The sequence below is a fragment of the Buteo buteo genome, chromosome 10, assembly GCF_964188355.1.
Source record: "Buteo buteo chromosome 10, bButBut1.hap1.1, whole genome shotgun sequence".
NCBI lineage: Eukaryota > Metazoa > Chordata > Aves > Accipitriformes > Accipitridae > Buteo > Buteo buteo.
Genome location: NC_134180.1, coordinates 34,141,483 through 34,167,183, shown reverse-complemented (window position 1 = coordinate 34,167,183; position 25,701 = coordinate 34,141,483). Strand labels below are relative to the sequence as shown.

The window sequence follows — 25,701 nt, the reverse complement described above, 5'->3', positions numbered from 1 at the left end:
CGGGGAGAGTAAGGGGAGACTGAACAAGAGACACACACGAGTTTGAATTTATGTAAAAAAAAAAAAAAAAAAAAAAAATTATTTATTTTGGAGGAGGATTTGAACATCGACATGCAGGTACAACATGAATAAAAATTATTGCACCGCTATTATGTGGCAATTGTTCAAGTTTCTAAAAACACAGAAATTCCACACTTTCTCTTATCTAGCTAAGTGCTGAGTGACACAGCTTGGCAGAGCCCAGCTCAGGAGGTGCTCTCACAGCCACCTGGATATGATAATCGAACACAACGTAAACACACACTTCTGTCAAATCTTCTACTAGAAGTACAGAGTTATCCTTCACATCCAGTAAGAGAAAACCAGAGAAAGACTTTATCCTCCCCTCTTCGGAAGAAAAAAAAAAAAAATTAAAATACTCCAAATCACACCTTAATGCAAGTGTGGCAACCAAACCCACTGGTCACTCCTACTGCTTCCCCAGCAAGCGCTCTTTAGTATATTAGCAGCCAAAGGCCTCTGACATTGGGACCCAGGAGTGGCCGTCACAATGCTAAAGTCTAATATTTACAATAAATATCATCCATTTCTCTTAGTTTGCAACAGTAAGAGACAAAGGGAAAAGTAACACTGAAATGAGGCATGGGGCAGGAATGCACCGGCTGGATGCAGAAGCAGAGAGGAGCTGCAGAGGCTGGAACCAGCTTTGATGCCGTCATCCCAACATGGATGAGGAGCAGGAGACACATCCAAGCCGACAGAAGGAAACAGGGAAACAAAGCAGGAAAGCAGCGTATTTGGATGGTTATGTGCACGGCTCATTCACCAAACACACAGCACACGCACGCAACTTCTACCTCCCGCCTGTCTGACTCGGGGTTATCTATAGAGGCCAAGTTCTTGGCTTGCTGAACGCTTCGCTCAGATACCGCGGGTCTGATCCTGCCAGGGGGAACACACTCTCGCTCTTCACACACACCTTTTCCAACATCTCGTTCCTCCCTGACATGTTTTGCAAGCTTATTTGAGAAGGTATTTAAGCAATTCTTAGCAGAGCAAGGAATATGTCTTGCTGTATCTACCCAATTTATAAAAATTTTATCAAAAAAGTCTCTTTGCCCAAACTTTTTGCTAAGGTGCACCATATAAATTTGACAGAGGTGGAACCACGATGATGGGGTACCTGGCACACCAAGGGAAACTGCAAGACTGACGAGGAGCAGGGGATACGGGGCTTCACTAGGATGCTTTCCTGGTAATGCCGTTTGGCTTTGGCTTCTAAAAAACCAGGTTTTTTTAACTTGCACTGATCACTTTCTGTACCGTAGCTACAAAAGAGGCAATGAAACACATATCTCACCTCTTCTTTGGCCAATTCAGGCAAAAGCAGCAAAAGCTGTGACATAGCAAGGTTTTTCACTCCTCTTTTTATGCGTAAGAAAGGATAACTCTGCAATTCAGCGCTGGAACCACCAGCTGCAAAGGGAGGGAGTCAGCAGCTAATACAGCTGGTACCATGAGAGGGTCCCATCCCAACCTGCCTGGGATGAGCCAGGTTACCCAGCCCTCTCTCCTAAGAGCAGTAGTTGGTTTTTCTCTTAGGTTTTTTAAATGCAGAGCCCTTTGTGGATGCCCCAGGAGCATGCTCACAGAAGAAGCTGTGTCACCCCAAGGAGAAGGAAACGGGGACCTGCCACCCAGGGAACAGCCAGGGCGGACCACATCCCCATGCAACTCTGGGCTCACTACTTAATTGATACAGAGACTTCCATCTGGCCAAGGTTAGGTGCTCTCAGGAGAGAAGCTTGAGGCTTGTCTTTGTAATTACCACAGACTCAGGATGCTGAATCAATTTTTCACTATTTCTGTCCATTTTATCATATACTGTACTGCCAGTCAGACCTTGTTTCTCAGCAATTTTTTAGTAAATCAACCCATCGGGGAGAAAACCAGCCAGATAAGTACCAGACCCTGCCAAGTCTGTTCCTTACTTGCTATTGCTCCAAATCAGCACAGAATGATGCTCAACAACAAGAGTGCTTTGAGAGGCTGGAGATACCCAGGACCCTGACAAGGCAGTGGAAATATTGTGGTTTATAATTGCAAACCAAGTGTATACGAGTAGCCTATGAATTCCAGGAAAAAGAGCAAAGAGACAGCACAGCAGGCTCTGCTCTCAATACCGTCACAGCAAGATTTATTAACATGTTATCTGGGAGAGTTGAGGCTTTGGTTAGTGTATTAACAACACCATACATGTTCACACAGACACACGGAGTAAACACTCATTTAAACATGTTTAAAAAAAAGGTCAAACCAAACCAAACCTTGGTCCAGAAATGAAATCCAAGCAGCCAAAAACAAGTATATAATGGGGGGAAACAATGGTTATACAGAGAGAAGTAGGGTGAGATTCCAGAGATTTTCATGATTTGTGGATTGAGCTGAAATAAAGTTGAAAGAGATGGAGAAAATATATTCCTATATAAAAACATATTTGCATTTAGGGGAAGCAAATCAAAACTTCAAGTTCAGAAAAAGCCAAGACAATGAAGAAGGCGGCAGTCTAATGAAATCAGACCAACAGAGGCAGGTTTTAGCTTGAAATACTGTTGCACAGTCATTCTGCTTCTAACAGAGTAAGCCAGTGAGCAGGATACTAGACCTTGCGGGTGATGCGCAGGGAGATACACTCAGAGAAGACTAGAATAAAAGCTGAGCACAATCTGGGACAAATGACGGGAGTGTTCATTGAGAGGAACCTTTAATTGGATGAAGAAATGGCTTACAGTGCTATAGGTATCACCACTCGACACATTTATTGGTATATTATTGTTGATCTAATCCTCAGCAAAGAGCACTGTTACCCAGAGTTGGTCACACTTAAAGCAAAGCAATGTCTAAACCTAAGAGCAAAGAGTAATTTCTTAATGGAAAGTGACCTCAGCAGTGGAAATGATCTAGCTATCAAAGCTGAAATCTTAAAATATCACATGTGTTTTGAAGTCTGCTTGCAGCTTGTCCACAGAACTCGAGGAGCCAGAACTCTTCATAGGTTCTTTTAGTTTTTAAAACGGGCAGATTCAGAAAACTCAGCAAGTTTCCCAAGCCCCAATTCAGAAATGTTAAGGAACACCTTAAAATCCCTACCTATTTAGACCCACCAAGAGAAGGAAAAGTCTCCAAAGGTCATTTATCATTGAGATAACTTTGCCTGAGACACACTGGAGAACACGCAACTACAAATTTCTCTACTTTAAAAATCAACCTACAAGGCGCCCCTCTCCTGGGGTCATTTATTCTGAGGCAGGGCAAGTTATGAATTGAAGCCAGAGAAAGGAAGATAAAACATTGCTACAATTTTAAAAAGAGAGGGAAAAGTTGCCATGTGTCCCATAAAGGATATGTGAAAACAATCCCCAAAAAACAGCTTACGGATTGGAGATCTCTCTTTCTGATAATTCCATTGAAAAATACTTTTAATTGGTTTAAAGAGAAGACAGGGATCGCTCTCTGTCTGACCTCTCCAGCCAAGTCCCTTGCCTCCATATCCTCTAAGGACGCATGCAGGACTGGGAATGCACATGGTGATGAAGAAGCCTTACAAAGAGGGTTTACAGTTCCGGAATTACTTGCGGACAAGAGACTATTTTCTTCTCCTTGTCAAAGGACAGCAGATTGTAAATTCAAAGACAATACTTGAAATTTGTGAATTTCAGTGGCATTTCAAAGAGAAGGTTGAAAAGCAAAGATTTTAAAGTAAGCTGCCTTTTTTGTACTCAGAATTTTGGGGATCTCGAATAAATGCAGAATTAGGGGGAAGAACACAACAGACCCTAAACTCAGGCAACATAAAAGGTCTGGAAGGGAGAAAACTCAACAAACTGTTTCTTAAGCCCTGCTTTAAAGATACCCTGTTCTAAAGAGACCTCAAACGGCAAGCATTACTGTGTACAAAAATAGAATAGCAAGGATGAAAAAACACAAAAAACAGTATGAAAAAAACCCTCCCAAAAATAGATGTACACAAGTTCTATTTTATATTAGTGTATATTACAAAATTCAAACATGCAGTCTCTATTTTGAATGTAGAATGCTCCAGTCCACATGTACCAGGGATGCTGCTATGTTTTCTTTACAGCACCATCATGTGACAGGGGAAAGTCTTGTATTTTTAACTGATTTCCAACCTCTTTGCTTTTTGCTTGTGCGAGAGTCCCTTCTTTACAGGGCCTCGTGCTGCCATCTGGCAGAGGAGAGGCTCTCAGAGCTGCTTGTCCAAGAGCATGAGACAGCTCTTTTGATGGAGTGATTTTGCAGCTACCTCCCAACGCTTCGGACGCTTTAGCACTGCAAAAAGTTGCCTCCTTTTTTGCCACCACAGGACACGTTGCCTCCCAGGGCTTTGCTGAGTTTAACGACTCGGCGCAGGATCCGCTCCTTGTGGTCAGACCGTCTGTGCTAGATAGTTTGGCTTTCTCTTGACATGCTCCTGCTTGTGATGTTTCCTGCCTTTTTTGTTTTGAATCTCTCTCTTCTTTACAGGAGGCACCCAAATGGGGGAAATCCTTTCTCTTTTCCACCTCTCCGGAACCAGACAGACTGAGCTTCAAAGGGCCCAACACGCTCTGAGCTAGCGGCACTAACTGAGACACAGAGAGAGCTCTTTCAATAGCACCGGGGACGAGGAGTGTGGAGGATACAGGACCTGCTGGGCTCATTTTGCTGGCGGTTGAAGCACTCTCTGCCTGGGATGAACTGGGTTGCTTTTCAGTACTAGGACTTTTTGGGGATGTTTCGCTCGTGCTTCCAGGAGACAGAAATGAGGTGCTGTGCTGTTCTGCAGGCTGAAGCGTCTCCTTGTGATCCTTCTCACTGCGATCCGTGGGCCTTACCGAGAGAGGAGTGCTCACACTTGCCGTGCACCACGAAGAAAGTGCCAGCAGAGGTTTGGAATCCTGTTTTTTCTGACTGCTTTCTGTTAGCAGAGGGTCTTTCAGGTCAAGCTTACCACACGAGGCCCCTGAAGAGTCACCTTCTTCAAGTTCCAGGAGTTTGATAGCCGGGCACTGTATATGTTCTGTGCGATCTATTTTTTTTTGAGTACTTGCACTTCTCCCTAGGTCTTTGATTGCTTCAGAAGACTTGTCTTTTGGACCAAAACACTCAAAAGTTTTGTTTTCTGGCAATTTATGTTCCTTTGCAGTTGTTTCTGATCTTAGGAATGGCTTTTCTGAATTAGCTAATTTTTCTGGAGAAGTTCTTGGGAGGACCTCTGATGGGGAAGGGTGCACATCGATTTGCAGTGGCTCTGAAACAGGCTTGGCTTGTTGATTATTTCCCTTCTGCAAATCTTCTGTACCTTTTGGATCTTCAGGTAGAAAGGCATCATCTTCGATACTATCCTTGCTTTCCAATTTAGATGAAAACTTACTATCTTCATTAAAAGAATCTGAGCCTTGGTCTCCACTGTCAGGGGGCTTGTCCAGTCTTCTCCCATCCTGACTATCTTCTGAACCATCATCTGTTTCATCTTCAGAAGAATCTACTTCTCTGATGGCCTCTTGCTTTTGCAGAGACTCCCTCCTCTCCACCCTGTCCTGTCGAATAGCACCCAACTTCCGTGAACCCGGCTTCTGCAACATCCCTTTTTCCGCTAGCCCAAGTTTGCTACCTGTTGTTTCATTTGCAGATTCTTGTAAGCTCTGGAGACTAGGATCCCTCTGTAGCATCTCCTTCTTAAATTCAGAGTGAGAGATATCCAAGCTATGCTTACGTGAGGAAGCCAGCTTCTTTTCAGAAGAGGACAGCGAGGCAGCCAGTTTCTCAGCTGACTGCACTCTCTTTAGCAAAGGAGACCTGGGGGGTTCAGCACTTTTGGGGCGAGAAATCTGTCTCACCAGCGGTGGAGAGGAGTGTAGTTTTACTGGAAAAGACTGAATAATACTGGAGCTGCCAACTGAGTGTCCGGGTAAAGGAGATGGGGAGCGCTGTGGTGATGTGGACTGTGGCGTTGGTGATGGAGTGTGAGCTAGTGGTGACAGCGGGATGTTTCCTGCAGATTTACGCCTTGGAGATCTGTATTGCCTTTGAAGCTTTGGTGCTAGTCCATGCAGAGAGCTGGGTCGGATGTGTCCAGAGCTGGCTGGAGAATTGGGAACACTGGAACTGGGAGAGCTGCTCTGGGAAGAATTGCCACCAACTTAAAAAAGGGAGGGGAAAAAAAAAAAAAAGACTAAGAAGAATAATATATACCTGGCCATTAAAACAAGTTATTGAAAATAAGACATGCAAAGTCAAGACAAAATGCCATGTTACCACAAAGCACTGCAGTAATATTACACGGTAATATTGCATGGCTTCTGATGGAAAATTCACATCATTGTCACACAACACCAGAATATGGTAAGAAACACTCTGCTATCAGAACGTTTTGTCTGGAAAAAACCTCCAAGCAGATAAACCATGTCTTTCATCACTATTCTCAAGATGCAAATCTCTTTATTCCATCAGCTGATTCAATTTTCAAATACGAATTTGCCACACTGTTTTGATTCCTTTTCTCTGAACTAATATAGAAAATGTGTCAAACTGCTACAAAAACATTGCAACTTACAATACACATTTGCATCAAACTGAAAGGATGCTGTAGTACAGCAAATGCATTCTTAAAAGGATGTATGGATTTTCATTTTTAAATGAATCAATGAATGAGAATACATCCATCGTTAAGGTAATCGACATCACAGCTGTCATTTTACTTCACAAACAGACCTACTACCTGCTGCTGTGTATTTTACTTCAAAAATTAATCAATAAGCAAAAATCTTCTCCAAGTTTTTTCTGTTTGTGTGGATTTTGGTTTTGTTTTGTTTCTTTTTTTACCTGAGTGTACAGACTCGGGAGTGGATCTGTAACTCTGTGTTGGTGACCGAGGAGACAGGTTGTGAGTTGGAGAGCCAGGCACACTTTCTCCAGAAGACAGAGAGCGGTTTAGTGAAGATAAACTCCGGCTGGTATGAAGTAGCGATGCTTGTTTAGTGATCTTCCTCAACAAAGAACTCTTCTTCTTACTGTGGAAGAGCATTCAAAAGTTGTTTACAAGCCCAAATGATTTATTTACCTTTATTGGCATATTTCGGTCAATTTTATGGCACAGTTAAAGAGAAAAAGAAAACAAAAAGAAAAAAAAGAACTAAAGGATGTACCTGCTGATATACATCATCTGCAAATTGATTGGACAAGATCTCTCTTACATTATCTTGGCTACCATTTAATTTTCACAGAGAAACACCAAAACAAACCTTTCCTGACCATCCTTAGTTTTGCTCTTCTTGTTCCTACGAGCCATCTTGGATTTGTAGCTGGCTTTTCGAGCTGGACCAACTTTGATGGATGTGTTCTCAAATGGTGTGGTGGAGATGGACACTTTATTTCCACTCTGTCAGAAACAAGACACATGAGACATTGCTTAATGCTTAAAACGTGGCTATTTGAAGCAGATCTGCAGGCTAAGCAGGTAGGCTGCTAGTTTATTGCTGCCTGCCATTTTGTAATCCTTTGTCAAACTCCATTGTCCCCTTTGCACTTCCACCTATCATTTTTTAAGGAATTGCTGAGAGAGAGCCCTTTAGTCAGGCTTTCACAAATTATTAGCTCAGATCCCAGCTGGTAGGTAAAGCTTCCCAGAGCAGATAGAACACAGCATCTGACCTCTCCCACTGAGATCCCAACTGCCTCAAGTTGATACATGTAATACTTGGAAACTTGAACAAAGTGATATTCTGTCACCAATCCTATTGCCAGTGCTCTGACTGATGGCAGATGTGAGCATATAATTTATCTATCACGATGAATCTGCAACACAGAGCATGGCTTGTCTCACTCATCTTAAAAAAAAATTGAAAAAACCTGATTGCTCCTCTATTTGCAATCCCAAACACTTCTGTCTCTTGGAATGGTCCAAAACTTTAGGTTTTATTTCCATAAATGGATTCAGCTCAGAGAAGGTATCAAAATGCAAGTCATTTAACTGGATAATTTTAAGACCAACCATTACAAAGCTGCTTTTAAATACCACTAGGAATAATCCTTGAGAAAGCAGTATTAAGAGCTAATACCATTAGCACAGCCTAAAGGCAAAAAATAAAAGTAATTTGGAAAATTTTTAAGGTATTTGTTTCTTAAAGTGATGTTTGAGGAAAGGTATACTTAAATCTTATTAACCTTTGTCTCTACTGCTGATAAAAATGTACCTGACAGGTCCTTATTTCTCACACAAAATATCTGAGTTCAGCTTAAATTACATGCAGAAATTTTGGAGATTTAGGGATCAAGCTGCAGCAATGAGTTTCTGCAAAACAAAGGCCAGGTGCTGTGTACATACTTGTATTTCAGACAATGCCAATTAGATACCTACGGCATTTTAAACACGCTGGCTCATATTTTTCAAAATGTTATGGTGCTGAGCCCCTACCTTCAGAATCAGCTCCACCACTTCTGTGTGCACCAGTCCATGGACCGGCTCCCCATTGACATGGGTTATCAGATCCCCTTCACGCAGACCTGCTTCATTTGCTGGACCGCCTTCCTCCACGTGCTGGCAACAAGAAGGGGATGACTGATTTGAGAAGAGGAATGTACAAGATCTCTGGCCAGATCAGACTCAAAGCCCATCCATCTCATCTCTTGCTGCAGCCAGCATCAGCTGCTTCAGAGAAGAGTGAAAGAAACCACTGACTGGCACAGCCAAGCACAAAAATCTGCGCTCTTCCACTCCTCCCCCAGCATCCTGCCCATCTTCTCCTGATCCAAGGCAGCCAGGATGGTTAAGCTCCTCCCAAAGCAAAAGGCTTAACACACTTCCAAAAATTTTCACCACTCGGGAATGTTAACTAGATACTCTTGATTTCCGGACAAGCATTCAATCTTTTTCAATTTCTTTGCCATTCCAAATCCAGCATCCTTCCATGTACATGCTGGAACCCAAGGTGGCCAACAGACTTTTAAATAAGACATTGTGCCATGTGGTTAGGGTGCCTGTATTGCATCTCATCCCAAACAGATTTTCTTTTTCCACTTTCCATCCTTTATTAACCTATCCAACATCAGATCTTTTCCCCCATGAACACATTGCCTTTCCCCATCACTGTTCAGAAAGGTAAGCCTCCTTTACAGTGAGGAGGCAGATACGCTTGAGAATACTGCAACTCTCCCTCTAGCCAGAAAAGACGACAAATCAGTATCTTGGTAAAGTCAGCACTTTTCAAAGAAAGCAGAGAGGAGCAAAGGAAAAATGCAGCCTCAGATTATTTTTCTAGATAAGAATGAGTGTTAAATAATGACCAAAGCATATGAAGTCCAAATTGTCTAATGAACACAGAGATATAAAGAAAAGAATGAACCACCTTTACCCTGACTCCCTTCTCCCTAACTACACAATTCAAACAACACTGCTTCAGGGAACAGATCATTCCTAGAAGTCATATATGTTAACAAAAAAGGAACACAGAGATCAAGTACCAGAAATAATGGGAAGGAAGAGATACAGACGTGGAAAGCAGACCTTTTAGCATAGCACACAGCTAAGCCAAGAGCTAAATCCCTAGGCAATCAGCATAGCAGCAGTGATGCTTTAAGGCTTGTAATCAATTCCAAGCGACTGCTTGGAAAACCCCAGCAGACTGAACTGATCAGAAGCAGGCTATAATCACTAACACAGGTCTGAATAAATTAGCTACAACTGGCCCTCATGCAACAAGCCGAAAAAAGAGAAAGAGGGTATGTACACAGAAACATGCTTTAAAGTATGTGCTACAGGTGAAAGAAGGTGGATTCATGTAACCAGGGACGAAAGAAGGGAAGAAAGGTTGCTGTGGTTCTGTGATGGGCTTGAAAACTGCTACAGGTGAAACCCAAAGTGCTTTTATTTATTTATTTACTTATTAAGGGTTTCCCCCACCCTAAAAAGATAACTTTGGGTCCGGATAAGGAGACAGAAAACAGGGTGGCAAATACAATTTATAAAGCTAAATCCCACAACCCCAGCTAAATGCATTTCTGGCCCCAAGGGTACTCTTTTTAGAAAAGCAGAGACATACCCAGACCATGTGATGCACAGTGTAGATATCACTGTCACCCATATAGACGCGAATGGCACGGAGAGTGAAACCATATTTCTTTCCAGCCCGATGGATGATGATTGGTGGTTTCAGGTTTGCGATAGCAGGAGAAAAGTCGCGGCTGGGTGAGGAGTCCCTCGAAGATGGGTTGGAGGATAGAGAATGAGGTGACATTGGACTGGCCAATGGAGAACACGTGTGGTGATCTACAGTGATGACACAAAGGTGGGCAAAAATTAGGAAACCAGGCCTCCAAAAGAGAGAAAATTCTTGTTAGAGAACAGCTAGGAAACCATCTCTCCCAATGCTCTTAAAGCATCTGGTGGTCTTCACCAGAGCTGGGTTTGCCTGCAGCTTCAATTAATTCATGCTTCGAAATACAAAAATCAGCAGAGTTTCCATAAAGCACATTGGAGGTGTGTACTTAATACAGCAGCACTGCTCGCCTAGGATTATGGTTGGGTCACAGTGTTTACTACTTCTCTTTCAGGGATTTACAACCCATCATAAGCATTTGCTCTAGGCACAATCCTGGAACACCCCATTTCAAGGTTATGATATATTATCCTCCTCCAAAAGATCAGATAGTCTCTAGATCTTGGTGCAAGCTACATGTCAGTGCTGAGATAAATCAAAATCAGTTAGTATTAACACAAAAAAACCCAGTAGGCAATCAGACAACAACTACATCTAGATAGTTTTGGTAGTGTTTTAAATTCACAGGGGCAAAAATATTTAACTCTAAAAAATTAGCTACTGCAGGGACTTTGCTCCTGAAAAACACCACCACAAGTGTATTTTAGAGTACATTTCCCAAACGAACAGCCGAGGGCTGGGCTATCGGCTAAACTATCTGACTCTGCTTGCTAGTGGAACAACATCTACTTTTAAAAATACAAAGCAAATACAGAACTCTCATTTTAAAGTGAAGCCGGTAACATTAGTAAAATAAACCCAAAGAGCAGGAATATTAAATGCAGCTGTAAAAGGTAATCACTAATCCATTAAGAAACACCTGCTGAATTGCGCCCAGCACATATTTACCTGGCAGACGAGAGCAGCTCTGGAGGAACCTTTGCTGGGTGATTAAATATGCATTTTAGAGATTTTCATGAGGGAGTTTGTAGTTCTAAAAGCAACCAATGCCCAAACCACAAGAAATGTAATGTGCATCGCCATGACGGTGCCAAGAAGCAGTTGCATACCTGCCTCCAGCTCCCTGGCTGAGAGGGGCAGGCAGGCATTGCTCTGCCAGCAGGTTCTGCTGGGTTGGCAGTCATGGCCCAGCTGCAATACCCTGCTCCCATCTAGGCAGGAACAGGTACAGCCCTGGAAATACAGCATGGTCTTATCCTCTGCAAAGAGGGAGAAAGTGCTTGTGGGGAGAGCCTCCTGCTGAACCAGTCTGTCATAGCTTGGCACGGTTGGGCTGTTCACTAGAAGTTACCACCTGGCATTAGGAATTGTCAAGGTCTGGCTCTGCTTGCAGACAGAGCCGGGCCAACAAGGTAAGCTATTCAGCATTGACTGACTTTGTGAGTTACTTACACCACTGAATTCTTAAACACTCGATCTCAACCAAGTTATCTGGAGTTACTGAAACCTCCCGGTGCATGAACGCGTCAGATACATTCAGTTCCCAAACAGCGCCGCAGTTAGCATGTGACCCCCCAAAAATAGTACCTTGAGGGTTAAAATCATTCGGTGTCTCTATACCTCCTTGCTGCACCGCTGTCTAAAGACCAGCTAGGAGCCAGTTTAAACAAAACTAGGGAAAGAATAAGGCCCAGCTGCCATTTGCAGAAGCTGCAGTCAGACCACACTCACAATGCTCTTGTCTGTGGCAAAGCAGTATTCATTATCCTGCCGAGTAGTAAATATTAAACCGATTGTAAAAGTTAGATCTCTCCCCTCCTGCCAGCAAGGGCATTATTCCAGGAGAGCGAAGGGGGAGGATCTGTCTGCAGACCTTTTGTTTAGTGCTTGCAGATTCTGACAATGCCTCGCCTGAGGCATTTCTTACCTGAGGGAATCAGGAGAGACAAGGCAGTAGCGGATGCTGATTTAATCACTTTATTGACAGGTCTTGAGGTACGTTTCTCCCCTGATTCCCCAGAGAGCAACCTGTGTCGTGCCCGCCGCACTGCCAAATCGCTGATGGCTTTTGGAGTGGTAAAGTCTGGGCCTTCATTGCTATTACTGCGAGCTCGTGGATCAGAGAAATCTGCAGTGCTCCCAGCTACAGTTTAAATTAAAACAGATTAGAACCACAGGGAATTCCTAACAGTCTATTCCCCTACAGGCAAAATACATCAAATCAAAGTCATGTTTACATGAAGTCCAAGAGTAAATTTTCCTAAGAAGAAACCCCAGGGCTTGAATTTTTATTTACAGAAATGGTGTTATTCTGAATACAGAAAATTAGTGGCTTCTATTCTGTCAGAAAAGCTCGCTAATGAAATCACGTTGCTCAGTAGCAGTTACATGAATCCTAAAGCTGCGGTGCAGTTCTGCAGGCAAGCCATTTCAATGGGATTGTTCACAGATGAAAACAGGTTTATGGAAAGTGCTCTGTTTTTACAACCAGCAAGAACTGTCAATCTTTAAGTTAAAACTGCCTGTAATAGAAGACCCAGGTTCTACTGGAGTTGCATATAAAAAATCCACTTTAAGAGAATACTAAGGTACTAAAGTCAGGGAAAGTAAAAATGTGGATTGCAAAAACAACCTTAATTTGCCCCCTTCTGTGCACCATTGCAATTTAGTCTTGAATTACTTAACCTGCTATAATTATACACAAAATGCAAAGTAATCTTGAAAATCAGACTGGGCATGCAACAATAGCAGATGCTGAGGGCTGGGGGTGCTGTACTCAAGCTCGGTGCCTCAGTTCCCCATCTGATACCTTAAAGGAGCACTGTGAAAATACATTAATTAGAATTTACAAGGTGCTTAGAAATGAAAGTGGTGAGCATCACAGCAAGTCCACAAGGGAAATTAATCATTCTGTCTTCAAAAGCAAATTTTAAGCAGTATGCAATAAATAAAGCCTAAAGGCCACATTTTGAACAATGAGGACAGAACAAAACATTGATCATCGTTATTTAAGTGGGCACCACTGCTCTGCATACTAAGTAAAGCAGGAAGTACCATGAAAATAAAAATTCAAAGCACCCTTCCCATAGACCTCAGTACCAGATGCCTGTTCAACATTTAACAGCCACAGAGTTTCAAATAAGGCTCCCAGACAATGAGGAACCCAGAATCGGAGGCTGCGTGTGAAAAGGCTGCGATATACATTAAAGGAGCACTCCGAGACAGTGACAGGAATTAAATTCCTTTCTTGCAGTCCCCTGCCTCTGAGTTAACTCTGTAGGCTGGGGACACTGAAGCAATGGTATCCCTGAATCCCATGCGACAGATTAAAGACTGCTCTAATGCATTAGGCTCAGGGGAGCAGGCTGCCCAGGAAAGCTTCATTTTTGTCTGTTTCAACTTGGAGATACTCAAATTTGCAATGAAAGTGTTCTTGCAATTTTTAATAGCATGTTTCTAGGCTTTTAGTATGCAATTGAGAAACTAAGGTTCCACTATGGCACCTATGTCATCCATGTATGTGGCAGCTTACTTCCTTTACTCCTACACCTTTTTCCATGGGTTAATGGAGTACATGATGGCAGCACCAGGCCTCTTCTGGGAGGATGAGCCATAGAGGAGAATGGGACAATTTTGAAGGAATTTCAGACTGGATTGCAGAAGAGCAATAATGAGATGTGGGGATCTTTAGCTTTAGTCTGGATGCAAATTTCCTCTAAGGCATTTCCACCTTCTGCTATCAATCCACCATCACATCTGCCCAGTGCCCTTCACGTTGTCCTTGTCCAGTCTTGCTGCCACTCTGACTCCTTGCTCAGTACCCCTTTCCTCTCCTTTCCATCCTCAGTGTATCTATGATTGCTTTGCCTGCTTGCTCTCAGTTTCTCCCAGCAACTTGTTTCTTATTTTCTTACCCAGTTAGTCCTTGTTCTTCAACACTATAATCTAGTTCTTCTCCTAAATATGCCCTACTTCTCAAATATTGTCTTGCCAACCTTCAATTCAACTGCCTTGCTCTCTTCCATTGGTCCAAATTTCCTTTTTTTCCTCCTTACTACTTCCCACCAGTTCCCAGCTCTGGCCTCCTCTGTTCTCAGAAACGGGCAGCTTCGCCCTCTGCCCTCCTGGTGCCCTGAAAGGGGCAGGAGCCCAGCCCTGCACTGCAGCAGCCCAGGGCACCATCGCAGGGAAGGTCCAGCTCAGCCCAGTGCTGGAGAATGGCCCCAGGACGGTCACAGCTTCTGAGAAGTCAGACACTGACTTCTAAGACCTGCTCTACTAAACTTAGGCTGCGCTTTTTTTAAGCCTGCAACTGGGCTAAATTTTGGGATATTTGGCTGAGACAGCAAGTAGCATGTCCCTGACACAAACCCCACTCCCCCAGCAAATTTCAAGTCTCTACTCCAAACCTTTTGAATAAATAAAACCATTGGAAGCAGGGATCTGTTAGTATGGCTGACACCCATATTCTCCAGCTCCAACTCAGCAGTGATCTGCTCTGAATAATGCTTAAAATAATGCTGCCACAGCTAGGCACCCAGTGGTTGTAATAAGGCATAGATCATATGGGTCTCAAGCATGAGAAGACCTTAATCAATTTTAAGTGACAGGACTGAAACATAAGATGTAATTTTGAAGAGATTAAACCACTGATGCTATTTCAAAGGCAAGCACACCCACAAAGCTGTACTGAAATAACTACTTAGCATGAGACATTCACAACACCCAACATCCAGATCCACAGTTTTACAGCGTTAACGTCTGCAAGCTAACATGGCTTTCTCGGGGACCACGACACCATCACACCGAGCACGCACCTGTCAGCGTTGAGGCACTGCTGATGGCTGTGGAGGGGGTGGTGGGTCCACCATCACCTTCCAGCTGCAGCTCCTGCTCCACAGGCTGTTCTGGAATGGGCACCGGCAGCCCCTCCCGCGACTGCACAGCGGATAAGAGCATCCCTTCGGACTGCGGCCTTTTGAGAACAGTTCCCTCATCCTCAGTGGAGATGGCAAAACGGGGCATATCAAGAAGCCCTGAGCAGCGTCGGCGGACCGTCAAGGGTGGGCTGGAGTCACTCTCCGTGTGGGAGGATTCAGACATAGACAAGCGCTTACGCAGTCTAAGAGAAAAACCAAGACAGAGCCCTTCAATTAAGTTAGGGTATAATGAACTTTAAATGGTGACAACAGCACACACCCCCAACTCACACATCTGAAGCCAATTTAAGGCGAAGTTAGGAGACCAAGCTACATTGTTAGGACTTAAAACAGCAAAAGCTTGGGGAATCACCTGAGTTTAGATTTCCAATATATTCCATTGTTAAGCTTCTAAGAAAGGAAGGAATAAACCCAAAGAAAAATACAGTACAATGAATAGGATATTAAATATTATAAAAATCACAATTACGAAATGCAAATCATCATCCATGTTCCTTTTGGAATTAGATGATTTTTTTCTTTTAAAGTTGCTGTAAATTTGAAGCCAGGAAGGCCTAATGCAAGATGAGCGCACATCAGTTAAGAGTGTAATCTATAAAATGTTGGGGTTTTTTTAATGGAGTCATACAGACTAGATCACAACCACATTTTATGATCTTTCCAATGCCAAACGTTAGTGTAAAAGCTTTACAGGAGTTGCACAATATGAGAGATATCCCTTTTCTAAGGAAAGTCTGACAATTATTTCAGTAATGCGAGAAACATGGTGGGTACCCAAATTCTGGGTATTCGTATATTTTACTGACATTTTTTATCAGAACACAAGAGTTTTTTGGATACTCCGAACTTTATACACTTTGGACTTTACTAATGGCTTCTCTAATTTGTGACAAATGGTAAAAATCTGGCAACACCAGACTTTTGATTCACTGATGTTTAAGAAAAAACTACTGTTGGTACATCTCTGATGTAACTAGTCTTTCCACAAATGAAAGCTTTACTGGAGGTTAGAATCCCTTTAAATTCATTTAAAGTATTTGCTACAAATTTAGGAGATGTTAGTACTTAACTAGATACATTTAAGGACCATATCACTTCTACACATTCATTTTCAGCTATTTATTCCAGGCTTCACCTGTGGAAATACAACATATGAAGCATTCCTGACCTAACACTCGTCATGGAAAACTCTGGCACAAGTTGGTCTTTCTCAGATGCTATGAGAAACCAAAAGACTTAGTTCTACAGAACTTACATTTCAGGAGACCCAATCACCCAGCTGCGGTCTCGACTCTTCAAGCCGCCAAGGCTGTCCAGCCGGTCATCTTTTTCTTCACTTAGACTCCGTTTAGTTGGTGGTGGAGTCTTCCTCTCTTCGTGGATGGAAAGACGTTCCATGCTGCTGTACACCTGCATATAGCAAAAGACAGAGAAAACAAACCCACGTGGCCTTTTCTGATCAAAGGGCATAATCTCTTCTCAAAATGGAAGATATTCCCTGAACGTATGAACTTGGCAATGTTCTCTGGCTAAATAACACAGTGCAGATGTGACATGCTCAAAGTGTGCCAGGGAGGAGAGAAAAAAGGCAAGCTTCAGAAACACTAAATATGATTTTCTACAACAGCACCCAACACCTCTCCTCTGAAAACAGCCCAGAACACCACAGAAATACTAAGACTTTTTGAAACTACTTGATTTTTGTTTTTAATGATTCTCAAATCTAAGAGAATATATTGCTAAAGCAGGCTCCACAAGTCTTGAAGGCTAGCATCTGGATCCTGAAATCTTACTACACAAATTCAATTCAGTGATAGGCATCATGCTCATGACCCCATTTCTTTATCATCAGTCTATCAGCATTGCCCCAAGCTTATTTCAGAACAAAAAAGTCCTGCCCTCCTCAAGGAATCTACTATAATGCTGACAGCTTAATGAAAGTGCCTTTCTTGGTTTTACAGCCGTCTTTAAATAATTAAATGATTAAGCAAAAAAATCCATCCTTTTAAAACTACATTTGACTGTGGACCTAATTTACATAAGAAGAGATTAATGAAAATAATGTTATTAAAAATTCAGAGCATCAACAAGATAACTATTAATAAATCATATGGCTGAATTGTCAGACAAGAATTTCAAAATATAATGAGCTTTTTATGCCTCCCACATTACAAATGCTGTATAATTTTCCAGGTCTTAAAATAAATTCATTAAAAGTGAACTTTTTCTCTTTGTGGCAAAAACACTGAACCCTAAAGAAAAGCTTCAGTCTAACAGATGAATAATACTCATGGTGAGAAAAGGCAGAAAAAAGAGACCCTTACGTACTCATGAGAACTTTTTCAAAACCCCAACTAATCCTCAGGTCCAATTTTAAACATACTTTTGGTGATGCAAATCAGGAGCAACTCCAACAAATTAATGGTAACTGTTACTTAAACCACTGTAGCCCGGCTGAGGACAAAGAAGAACAAACTGGTGCTTCAAAACTGACTTCAGCAGCGGAAATCTGGAGGAACTGTCATGAAAAACTGAAATATCTTTCAGAGGCCCAAAGTAAAGTTCCTACTCCCATCTCATTAAGAAGAGGGAAATACAATTCATAGAGCAGGCTAATCTCAAAACGGCATTTATTCTCCCTTCTGCCCTTTCCCAAACATACTTTATTTTATCCAAGCTAGCAGTGGAGTTGTACTACTTTGAAATATCCAGAATTCCAACTTTTTATTTCAGATCACCTAAGTAAGAATGAGAGACCTGCACAGAAATCCAGAAAGCGTGGCTAGAGGGGACCTCCTCAGGGCTCCCTGTCCATTTCCCTACCTCAAAGCAGAACCAGCTCTCTTGTAACACCTGACAGATGTTTCTTCAACCTGTTCTTAAAAGCTGCCAGAGATGGAAATTCTACGAATTCCCCAGGCAACCCATGCCAGTGCTCAATTATTGTTCAACATTGGAAACTTCTTCTTACCATCTACCCTATACCTCCTTTGTGCCCATCATTTCATCTCAGTTCTGGGTAGAACAGGAAGACCAAAGTACTCCTTTTCTTCTAGCAGTTATGTATCTGGAAACACATTAGGTTTTATGTTTTGTAGATCTCGGATCATTCTTGTTGCTTTCCTCTGGACTCTCTTTTACTGGTCCATGTTTATTTTCAAGAATGTTGCCCAGAACAGGACAGACTACCCCAGCTATGGCCTTCCTACTGCTAAGCAGATGGAAAGGATTTCTTCATTTGCCTTGCAGAAAATATTCATGCTTTCCCAGTATGGTAGCTGCCTTTTTGCTTCAGTAGTTTGGCACATCTCACAATGCACTGTATGCCCAGATCCTTCTCTGAAATTTTCACCTCGCCTTTTGTTCCTCAGGCTGTATTAGAGACAATGAACAACAGCACAGGTGTAAACTTCACCCATGCTAGTACTGCATGGGATCCCTTTGATTTTAGACCATTATTCCAAAAAGTCAGAATCAATTTTCATTCTAATACCACCTTGTCACCTACTGGAAGACCCTTTCAGAATGACACTGTTCAAAGCAAATAAGCTTTGGACACTTCCTATGCCAGCATCCAAGTCATTAGTAAAAATATCAAACTGTATCAGATGCAGAAGAGACCTCCACAGTACCCTGCATATTAGTGAAACATTAAGAAATACAAAATCTCACTCTCCAATTATTCTGGTACTCACACTCACCTTCTAATAGGCCACAACCTGTCACAGAATAAACAACATATACAGTTTTTTCTTTCCTTAGTGAACACTGAACACTATGCAACTCCCACATATCATCTGCATGATTAAAATCTACCCCATACGAAGCAATGAAACTGTGTTTGTCTCAACACTTGTTTTCTTTCAACAAGCTAGCATGCTCCTACCTTGCTGAACCTCGGCGAGCAGGAGGAAAACTGACGAATTTCCACGTGATCATCATCATTAGTGTCCTCCTCTTCTTCCGAATCCAGGTGTTGGTATCGTTCTGAACGGGCTGTGAACAAGACATGGCACATTTCATCAGTGCAGGGAGTGTTGATAACTCGCACCTCAAGCATTCCTACTTGTCTACTTACAAAGAACTTTGAGTGTTCATATACCATGCAGGGTATTTTCCTTAATACTGAAACATACCCAGCCAGTTTTGCTCATCCTGTACAATTAGCAGTGAAGAATACCTCCTTCCTACTGAATTTATCTTATATTATCAGCTATATTATATTCTAAAAGCAGCTGATAACTCAGCAGGTGTCTAATCCTGCAGACCTTTCACGGTAGGGGTATTTCCTCCCTACAGCAAACAATCACATGGAAGGAAACACGGAAACAAGTCACTGTCCCAAATTCCAATAAACAGCCTTATGATTGTACCAAGTCTCTCCTGCATACATACATACAAGCCTTCTTTAAAAAATAAAAATATTTATCACCCCCAAATATTTCCTCTTCTCCCTCCTACAAGTAGAAAAAGGATTAGATTTTGTGAAAGAAAATGGGCAAGCAGCCAATATGCAAAGCTATTTTTTAATGCAAAAATCGAAACTGCCTCCAAAGAGATTTTGTGCCTTGAGATTTGCAGCACTGGATTTCTAAGCTAGCCACATTGGATTTTGTGGGGCAGGCGTTAATAAGTTTGGCTACAGAAAGCTGATAGCTATCCTGAGCCAAATTTGCTGCACTGTATCAGCCAGAAAGCTACTTTTATAAATTCTAAAATTTTCTGCATTAGGGTTTAAAACAGCAACACCAACTCTTATCAGTGTCTATGTGAGATATTTCCTGACATGAGAATTAACGCCTTTATAAAGGACTCACTTCAAAGTCACCGTGATAACCTGCTGAGCATGCCTGGGCACTTGGAGAGTTTGCGATCATTCCTACTTGACAGACCCAGTGGTTTGCATCACTGAACATAACGTCGTCCTTTTACCCATCAGGATCCACTCATGGCTGCTGTACTGCACCTCTCCCAATCACTGACCCAATTCAGTGACCAGAGCTCAAGCTTCAATGTCTGGTAAGTCCCATTAGCGGTGGGAACACAGCGCCATTTCGGTTTCTACATGTATGTTGTACTAATAGCCTCAATACATGCAAAACGCACCTCAGCCCCCTCTGCACAGCTTGACTCAAATTGTTCTCTGCAGCAAGTACATGGAGATTTCTCAATCTATTTCTTTCTCCATCCTACCCCTCCATCCAAACCCTAGCCTAAAAGCCTCTTCCCCAAACTGGAAGAGCACTATCTAAATAGGATCGCTGCTTTTGCAGCGTGGCAGCCAAGGGGCTGAAAGCAGGCTGCTCTCTCCCCCCCTTCACCCTGAGCAAAGCACAGGAGCAGAGAAAAAAATGTGCTTCATATGCAGTCAGTGAGTCCCATGGCCCTGGGGGAAGGATGGAAGAGATTCCATTGAAGTAGGGCAGAAATTTCCATAGCTCAGGAAACTGAAATAGCCCAGTATCATCCTGTGCTGCAGCTGGAGTGGGGGAGAGACCCCCCTGACCAGTGACAAGCCCAAGCCCTTTCCACCTGCTCAGCTCCCCCGGTCAAATGAGAAAAGCTAGGGAGCGAAGGCTCTGGGGACAGAGACCTCTCCATCCCTCACATGACGCTCCTCCCTTCTCTTCCAAGAGCACCAGCTCTGTCTGCTGCTTATCTGGAAATACCAGGAATCTTACATAGCATTGATACCATGGCAGTTCCCAGACATTTATACACACCAGACAGGCACTTCACTTCATATCTCATCAGAGTTAATGCTACTAAAATAAGGTGATACACTTGCAGTGAAAATGATTTAAATTACTTAAAATCTCTAAAGAATTTTCCCTACATACTTGTCTTCAAGGTTTAGAGTTTGGATTTAAAAAAAAAAAAAGTTTATTGGCTGAAAACAGTCACTAGGGAAAGATAATATTGCTCAAAAACTCAAGGAAGTTGGATTTACCAAATGATTTGAAAGTACTATAATAAACCCAGCATAACAACTGCAGCACCTCTCACTGCAGGGCCATGGCTGGCAGGACCACAGGCACCAGTGAAAGGCCAATTGACTTCATCAGCAACACTTTTTTATTTAAAATTAATTTGCTTTCAAAGAAACCTTACTTGGCATTCAATGGAAACTTTTTAAAGCAATTTCCATCACGTGTTTTATTTAATTTCCAACAATGACTTATCTCTAACAATTTCAAAAATGAAATATGCACAAAAAAATATGATGCCATTCAGGCTGAATCTTTAGTCTTACTGTCAAAATAGCTTGTGTCATCCTCAGATTCCAACTGTGGGATGAATTCAGCTTTCTGCCGAAGTAATCCATTCCAGTCCAAATCTTTAAAGAACCGATGCTGTTTCACTTCAAAGGCACTACCTGAAATAAGCATCTTTTATTACAGAGTACTTCTTTCAGCATTTGCATAACAAGAAAAACAAACCCTAAAAATATCACGAGCCTAAGAGAATGTACCTGAGTACATTTAAGTCACACATTTTCCAGGAATTCTGAGAAACTACTTATCCTTTTACCAAAGCGGTAATGCAGGATAAAATCTGAAGGAGATTGCCTTCTTCCCACCTCCTCTTCCTGTTTAATGACAACACATGACTAAAATAACTGGAAGACAGCATCTGCTGTTACATTCCACAGCAAGTTGCAAGATTAAGAACTAATTGACATCTTAATTTAAAATTTCCAAACTCTAAATACCATCTTGTTCATAGCTGAATAAAGAGAGCAAACTCAGAAAGGTACTTTGCATGTGAGTGGCTCCACTGTCATGAATAAACTCATTCATGTGCTTAAAACAAGGCAGGGGCTTATGTATCTTCCTGAATTAGTATCTTTTGTTATTAACCTCAGAAACTTGGGTACCCAGAAGGAAAAACTAAGGATTATCTGTCTACTAGTATATGCATTTTTTTTTTCAAATTAAATTAATATTCATAAAAGATGCTACTGTCTTTTTAAACAAGAGAATAGCAGAGGAAAAGAGATTAAAGGTTTTCTGAGTGCCAGTGGCACTACAAGATGCCAAGTGGAACAGCAGTCTCAGCACTACAGGTATATAAGAAATCAAAAAAATCAGTCCATCAACTCATTTTATAAGGCAAGAAACTCTACATCTTTTCCATGACAGCAACATCTTTCAAGTACATGGATTTGAAGTAAAGAAGAACATGTGAAAACCATCTGGTATCATTATTAATTCATGATCTATTCATCACCCTTGTGTACACATGTGTTAAGTCTGCTGAATACATGTGCCTTTTGGAATTGTTATATATATAATTTTTTATAAGGTTTTTTATCCTTAAAGTGTAGTTTCCAACTGGAAATCCAAAATTAAATCAAACTAATCAAATCAATGAAACAGACAACCTGTGCTGTGAAGCCACAGTGTTGCACAAATTATTTTAAAACAAGAATGTAGCTAGAGATTATTTATGGTTATTTACTATCAGGAAATGGAAGTGTTGGCTTGTAAAACTTTAAATCTGATATTATAATACAGAAAGATTGACATATGCATCTGACTTTGCCAAATTGATTATCCGACTTTGTTGTATGTTTGGGGAGTTCTACAGTACAGGCCTCTAGGAATGGGAAAGTTTTCGTCTATTTTATTACGCCCAGGAGTTCACATCCATGTAGGGGATTAAGCCCCTAGTCAAAGAGAACTTCAAAGAAATCTGATTATACAGTGTTCAAATGGAGACACAACCCTCAAGCCTTCAATGGAACAGCACAATTTTGAGAAGTTACGTTGCCAAGCTGGCAGTGCCCCTTTCTTATTTCCCAAACAAGACAGCAATATCTGACTCGTACAATCTATATGAATTCTCAGAGCTTCATCGCACAAGATTCACTGAACCCAGTAAAAATCGTTTCCCAGCTCTAGATGAGCATTTTTCAACATGGGTGGGTGTGTATCACTGGCAAGGTACCTTCTTTTCCTGCTTCTGGCTAGTACTTTCCTATGCACAAGGTTCCTACCTGTTCCCATTCTTTCCAGAGGATTTTGGCGGAGAAGCTTAGCAATGAGGTCCTGGGCATCTGGTGGCAGCGCATCATCACCTTCTGGCCAGGCAATTTCATCTGGGGACAAAAAGAGACTTGACATTTTCTACCAGCTTCACGACCAATTTGAATAACCATTCACATTCCTATACCATGAAATGCAGTGTTCAGTACTGCCCCGGAATCGCAAATACCTCGAATTCAGCAGCTTGCATACTTAATATAATTCAAGCATTGACATTTTCCAAAATGCATAAAATTCAGTGTCAGCTAAAGCTGCTGTCAATCCAAGCAGTGCTTGTGGAGAAAAAAAAGCAATAAGAACTCTATTAATAAAGTATGAAATAGGAGAAATGGGACTTCCATGACAATCTATAAACAATGACAATGACAATACTGCAGCTGTATCTCGTGCCCGCACATTCCACACTCGTTATACTTGGAACAGAGAGAACAATTCACAGGTAATGATTTCATGCATCATATTTAGTTCTTTGCTGAAATTTGCTTTTTACAAAGGACATTTGCCAAGTGTGTTAAAAATTTACTGTTTCAGAAAGCATTCCCAATAGGAAATGTTTTCACTGGCATATTCACTGAGAGAACACAAAGCAATCATTTGTCCAACTCCAAGCAGGAGAGAGGTTTAAAAAGCCACAAGACACGAAGGTACCGAGTACAACAGCTTCGATGTGTTTTGCTTACAATTTCCTTTTTATTTCATTTATACAACAATTACTAATTGACTGACATTTGCACCTACAGAAGTAATAACCAAAATCAGACTGACTTAGACCAGCTGGCGGCTGCTCCTTTCATATTCTCCATCATTTAAGTTAAAAGACAGAACAGAAAAATCCCCAAATATTTTTCCCCAGTCCCACAAGGATTTGCATGACTCCCATACCATGCACAACAACAGAACTATCTAGCAAGACGTGAAGCAACTCAACAACTTTCGATAGCTTGAATCAGATGGATGCTACTTTGACACAGAAAGATATAAAACCCATTATGCTATACCTAGTCCTTCCCGACTAAACTGTGGATCCTCTACATTTTCAAGGTTTTACTTCACAGCACACTTTGAAACCCCTTCAGAGCCAGAACAGAAACATACCACTGATCACTTGTCCAAACAGCTCTTCAGGTGTGTCCCCAAAGAAAGGAACACAGCCAACTAGAAACTCGTACAGGATAACTCCCATGGCCCACCAGTCCACAGGCTTCCCATAGCCCTGGCGCAGGATCACTTCTGGTGCAATGTATTCTGGAGTCCCACAGACCTCAAGAGAAACACACAAGAAAGCAATAAATCTACAAATTGCCAAACTCACATCAAAGCTTATTTTGTCTTTTTTTTTCTTTCCCCCCTCAGAGTTTTACAAGGAAGTTTATGTTTTGCCACTAACCACTTAATGCTCTGAACTACTTCCACAGAGCAAGAGTCTATATTTGAGGAACACATTACCTGCACAGAAGTGATATCACATACTATGAAATGTTCCCAGTGTGGACATGCCAGCTAAGTAGTTCTTTGGTGTACGTATAGTAAAACATGGGGGAAAAATGCATAGTCTGTGTGTGTATGTCTGTCTGCTTGATGGATGTCTACTGGCACAGCTATAGCTATCAGGAACTGAGTTTTGACAAACCTCTCACATCTTTGTGCTAGCAGAATTTAGTTTCACAGATGCAGAATTAGCCATACAGCATGATTACACACTTCAGCATTTAAATTTGGGAGGTACAGCTGGCACAGACAATGACTAAGGAAATCACGTTGGAAGATCTAAGTTGCCTCGGGCTTAGAAGCAGCAACAATAACAAAATAGCTGTAAAAAATATAACGCCGCTGCAAAGTGCAAGACCATGATCTAGTGACCAAAGAGTGTTCCTGCTAGAAAAAACATCGTTACTCAGAAGCAAAGGAAGACAATACCACAGGATGATTATGAAGTAACACTTGGCACAGCTAGAAAAGAAAATTCAGCTGCGATCCTAGGTATTTTCAGAAGAGAGAAGTATTTTTTAATCCCATTATACAAGGCACTGGTGAGCCTGCATCCAGAACATAGTTCCTGTCAACTATGCCCAGGAAATATCAACTCAAGTTGAAAGAGGTATGTGGAAGAGCTATTCATTCATCAAAGGAAAATCTATCTTGTTATCTAGAAGAACTTAGCTGGTTAAGCCTAGCAAAATTAAGGCTAAGGAGAAAAATTACCCTTAGTAAATATCATGGGGATAAAAATCAATGTTTAAGCCATCAGACAAAATTACAAGAAGAAACAAACATATAGGAACTTGCCATGAACTTTCTAAGCACCAGAAGGGGGAGACGGTGAAACAACCTTCCAGCAAAATCCATGTTATATCTCTAAACCAATTTCTGTTCACACCTGCATTGCTGCCTGGGCCACACTTTCAATACCCTAAACTAAGAGCTGAAGTGCATCACTCCAAAACAAGAAGCTGAAATAACAAACAATACCAATTTCTGCACAAACACGAGAATGGA

The 25,701-nt window shown here is 41.7% G+C and overlaps 1 protein-coding gene across 11 annotated transcripts in view; it reads right to left on the bottom strand.

The window, feature by feature from the left end:
• Positions 1 to 2,169: 2,169 nt before the first annotated feature.
• Positions 2,170 to 25,701, bottom strand: part of MAST2 (microtubule associated serine/threonine kinase 2) — a 198,647-nt gene continuing 175,115 nt past the window's right edge. For 10 of the 11 annotated variants that reach the window (XM_075037005.1, XM_075037008.1, XM_075037009.1 and 7 more), the window contains 12 exons: positions 24,301 to 24,466; positions 23,157 to 23,258; positions 21,411 to 21,533; positions 19,044 to 19,153; positions 16,413 to 16,567; positions 15,035 to 15,339; positions 12,145 to 12,360; positions 10,101 to 10,327; positions 8,477 to 8,599; positions 7,305 to 7,441; positions 6,886 to 7,073; positions 2,170 to 6,202 (listed from right to left, as the gene is read on the bottom strand). In XM_075037005.1, the coding sequence (XP_074893106.1) occupies positions 4,125 to 6,202; positions 6,886 to 7,073; positions 7,305 to 7,441; positions 8,477 to 8,599; positions 10,101 to 10,327; positions 12,145 to 12,360; positions 15,035 to 15,339; positions 16,413 to 16,567; positions 19,044 to 19,153; positions 21,411 to 21,533; positions 23,157 to 23,258; positions 24,301 to 24,466 (3,930 nt within the window). In that variant the 3' untranslated portion in view covers positions 2,170 to 4,124. The remainder of the gene's footprint in view (positions 6,203 to 6,885; positions 7,074 to 7,304; positions 7,442 to 8,476; positions 8,600 to 10,100; positions 10,328 to 12,144; positions 12,361 to 15,034; positions 15,340 to 16,412; positions 16,568 to 19,043; positions 19,154 to 21,410; positions 21,534 to 23,156; positions 23,259 to 24,300; positions 24,467 to 25,701) is intronic. The other variant, XM_075037013.1, reaches the window with a different exon arrangement.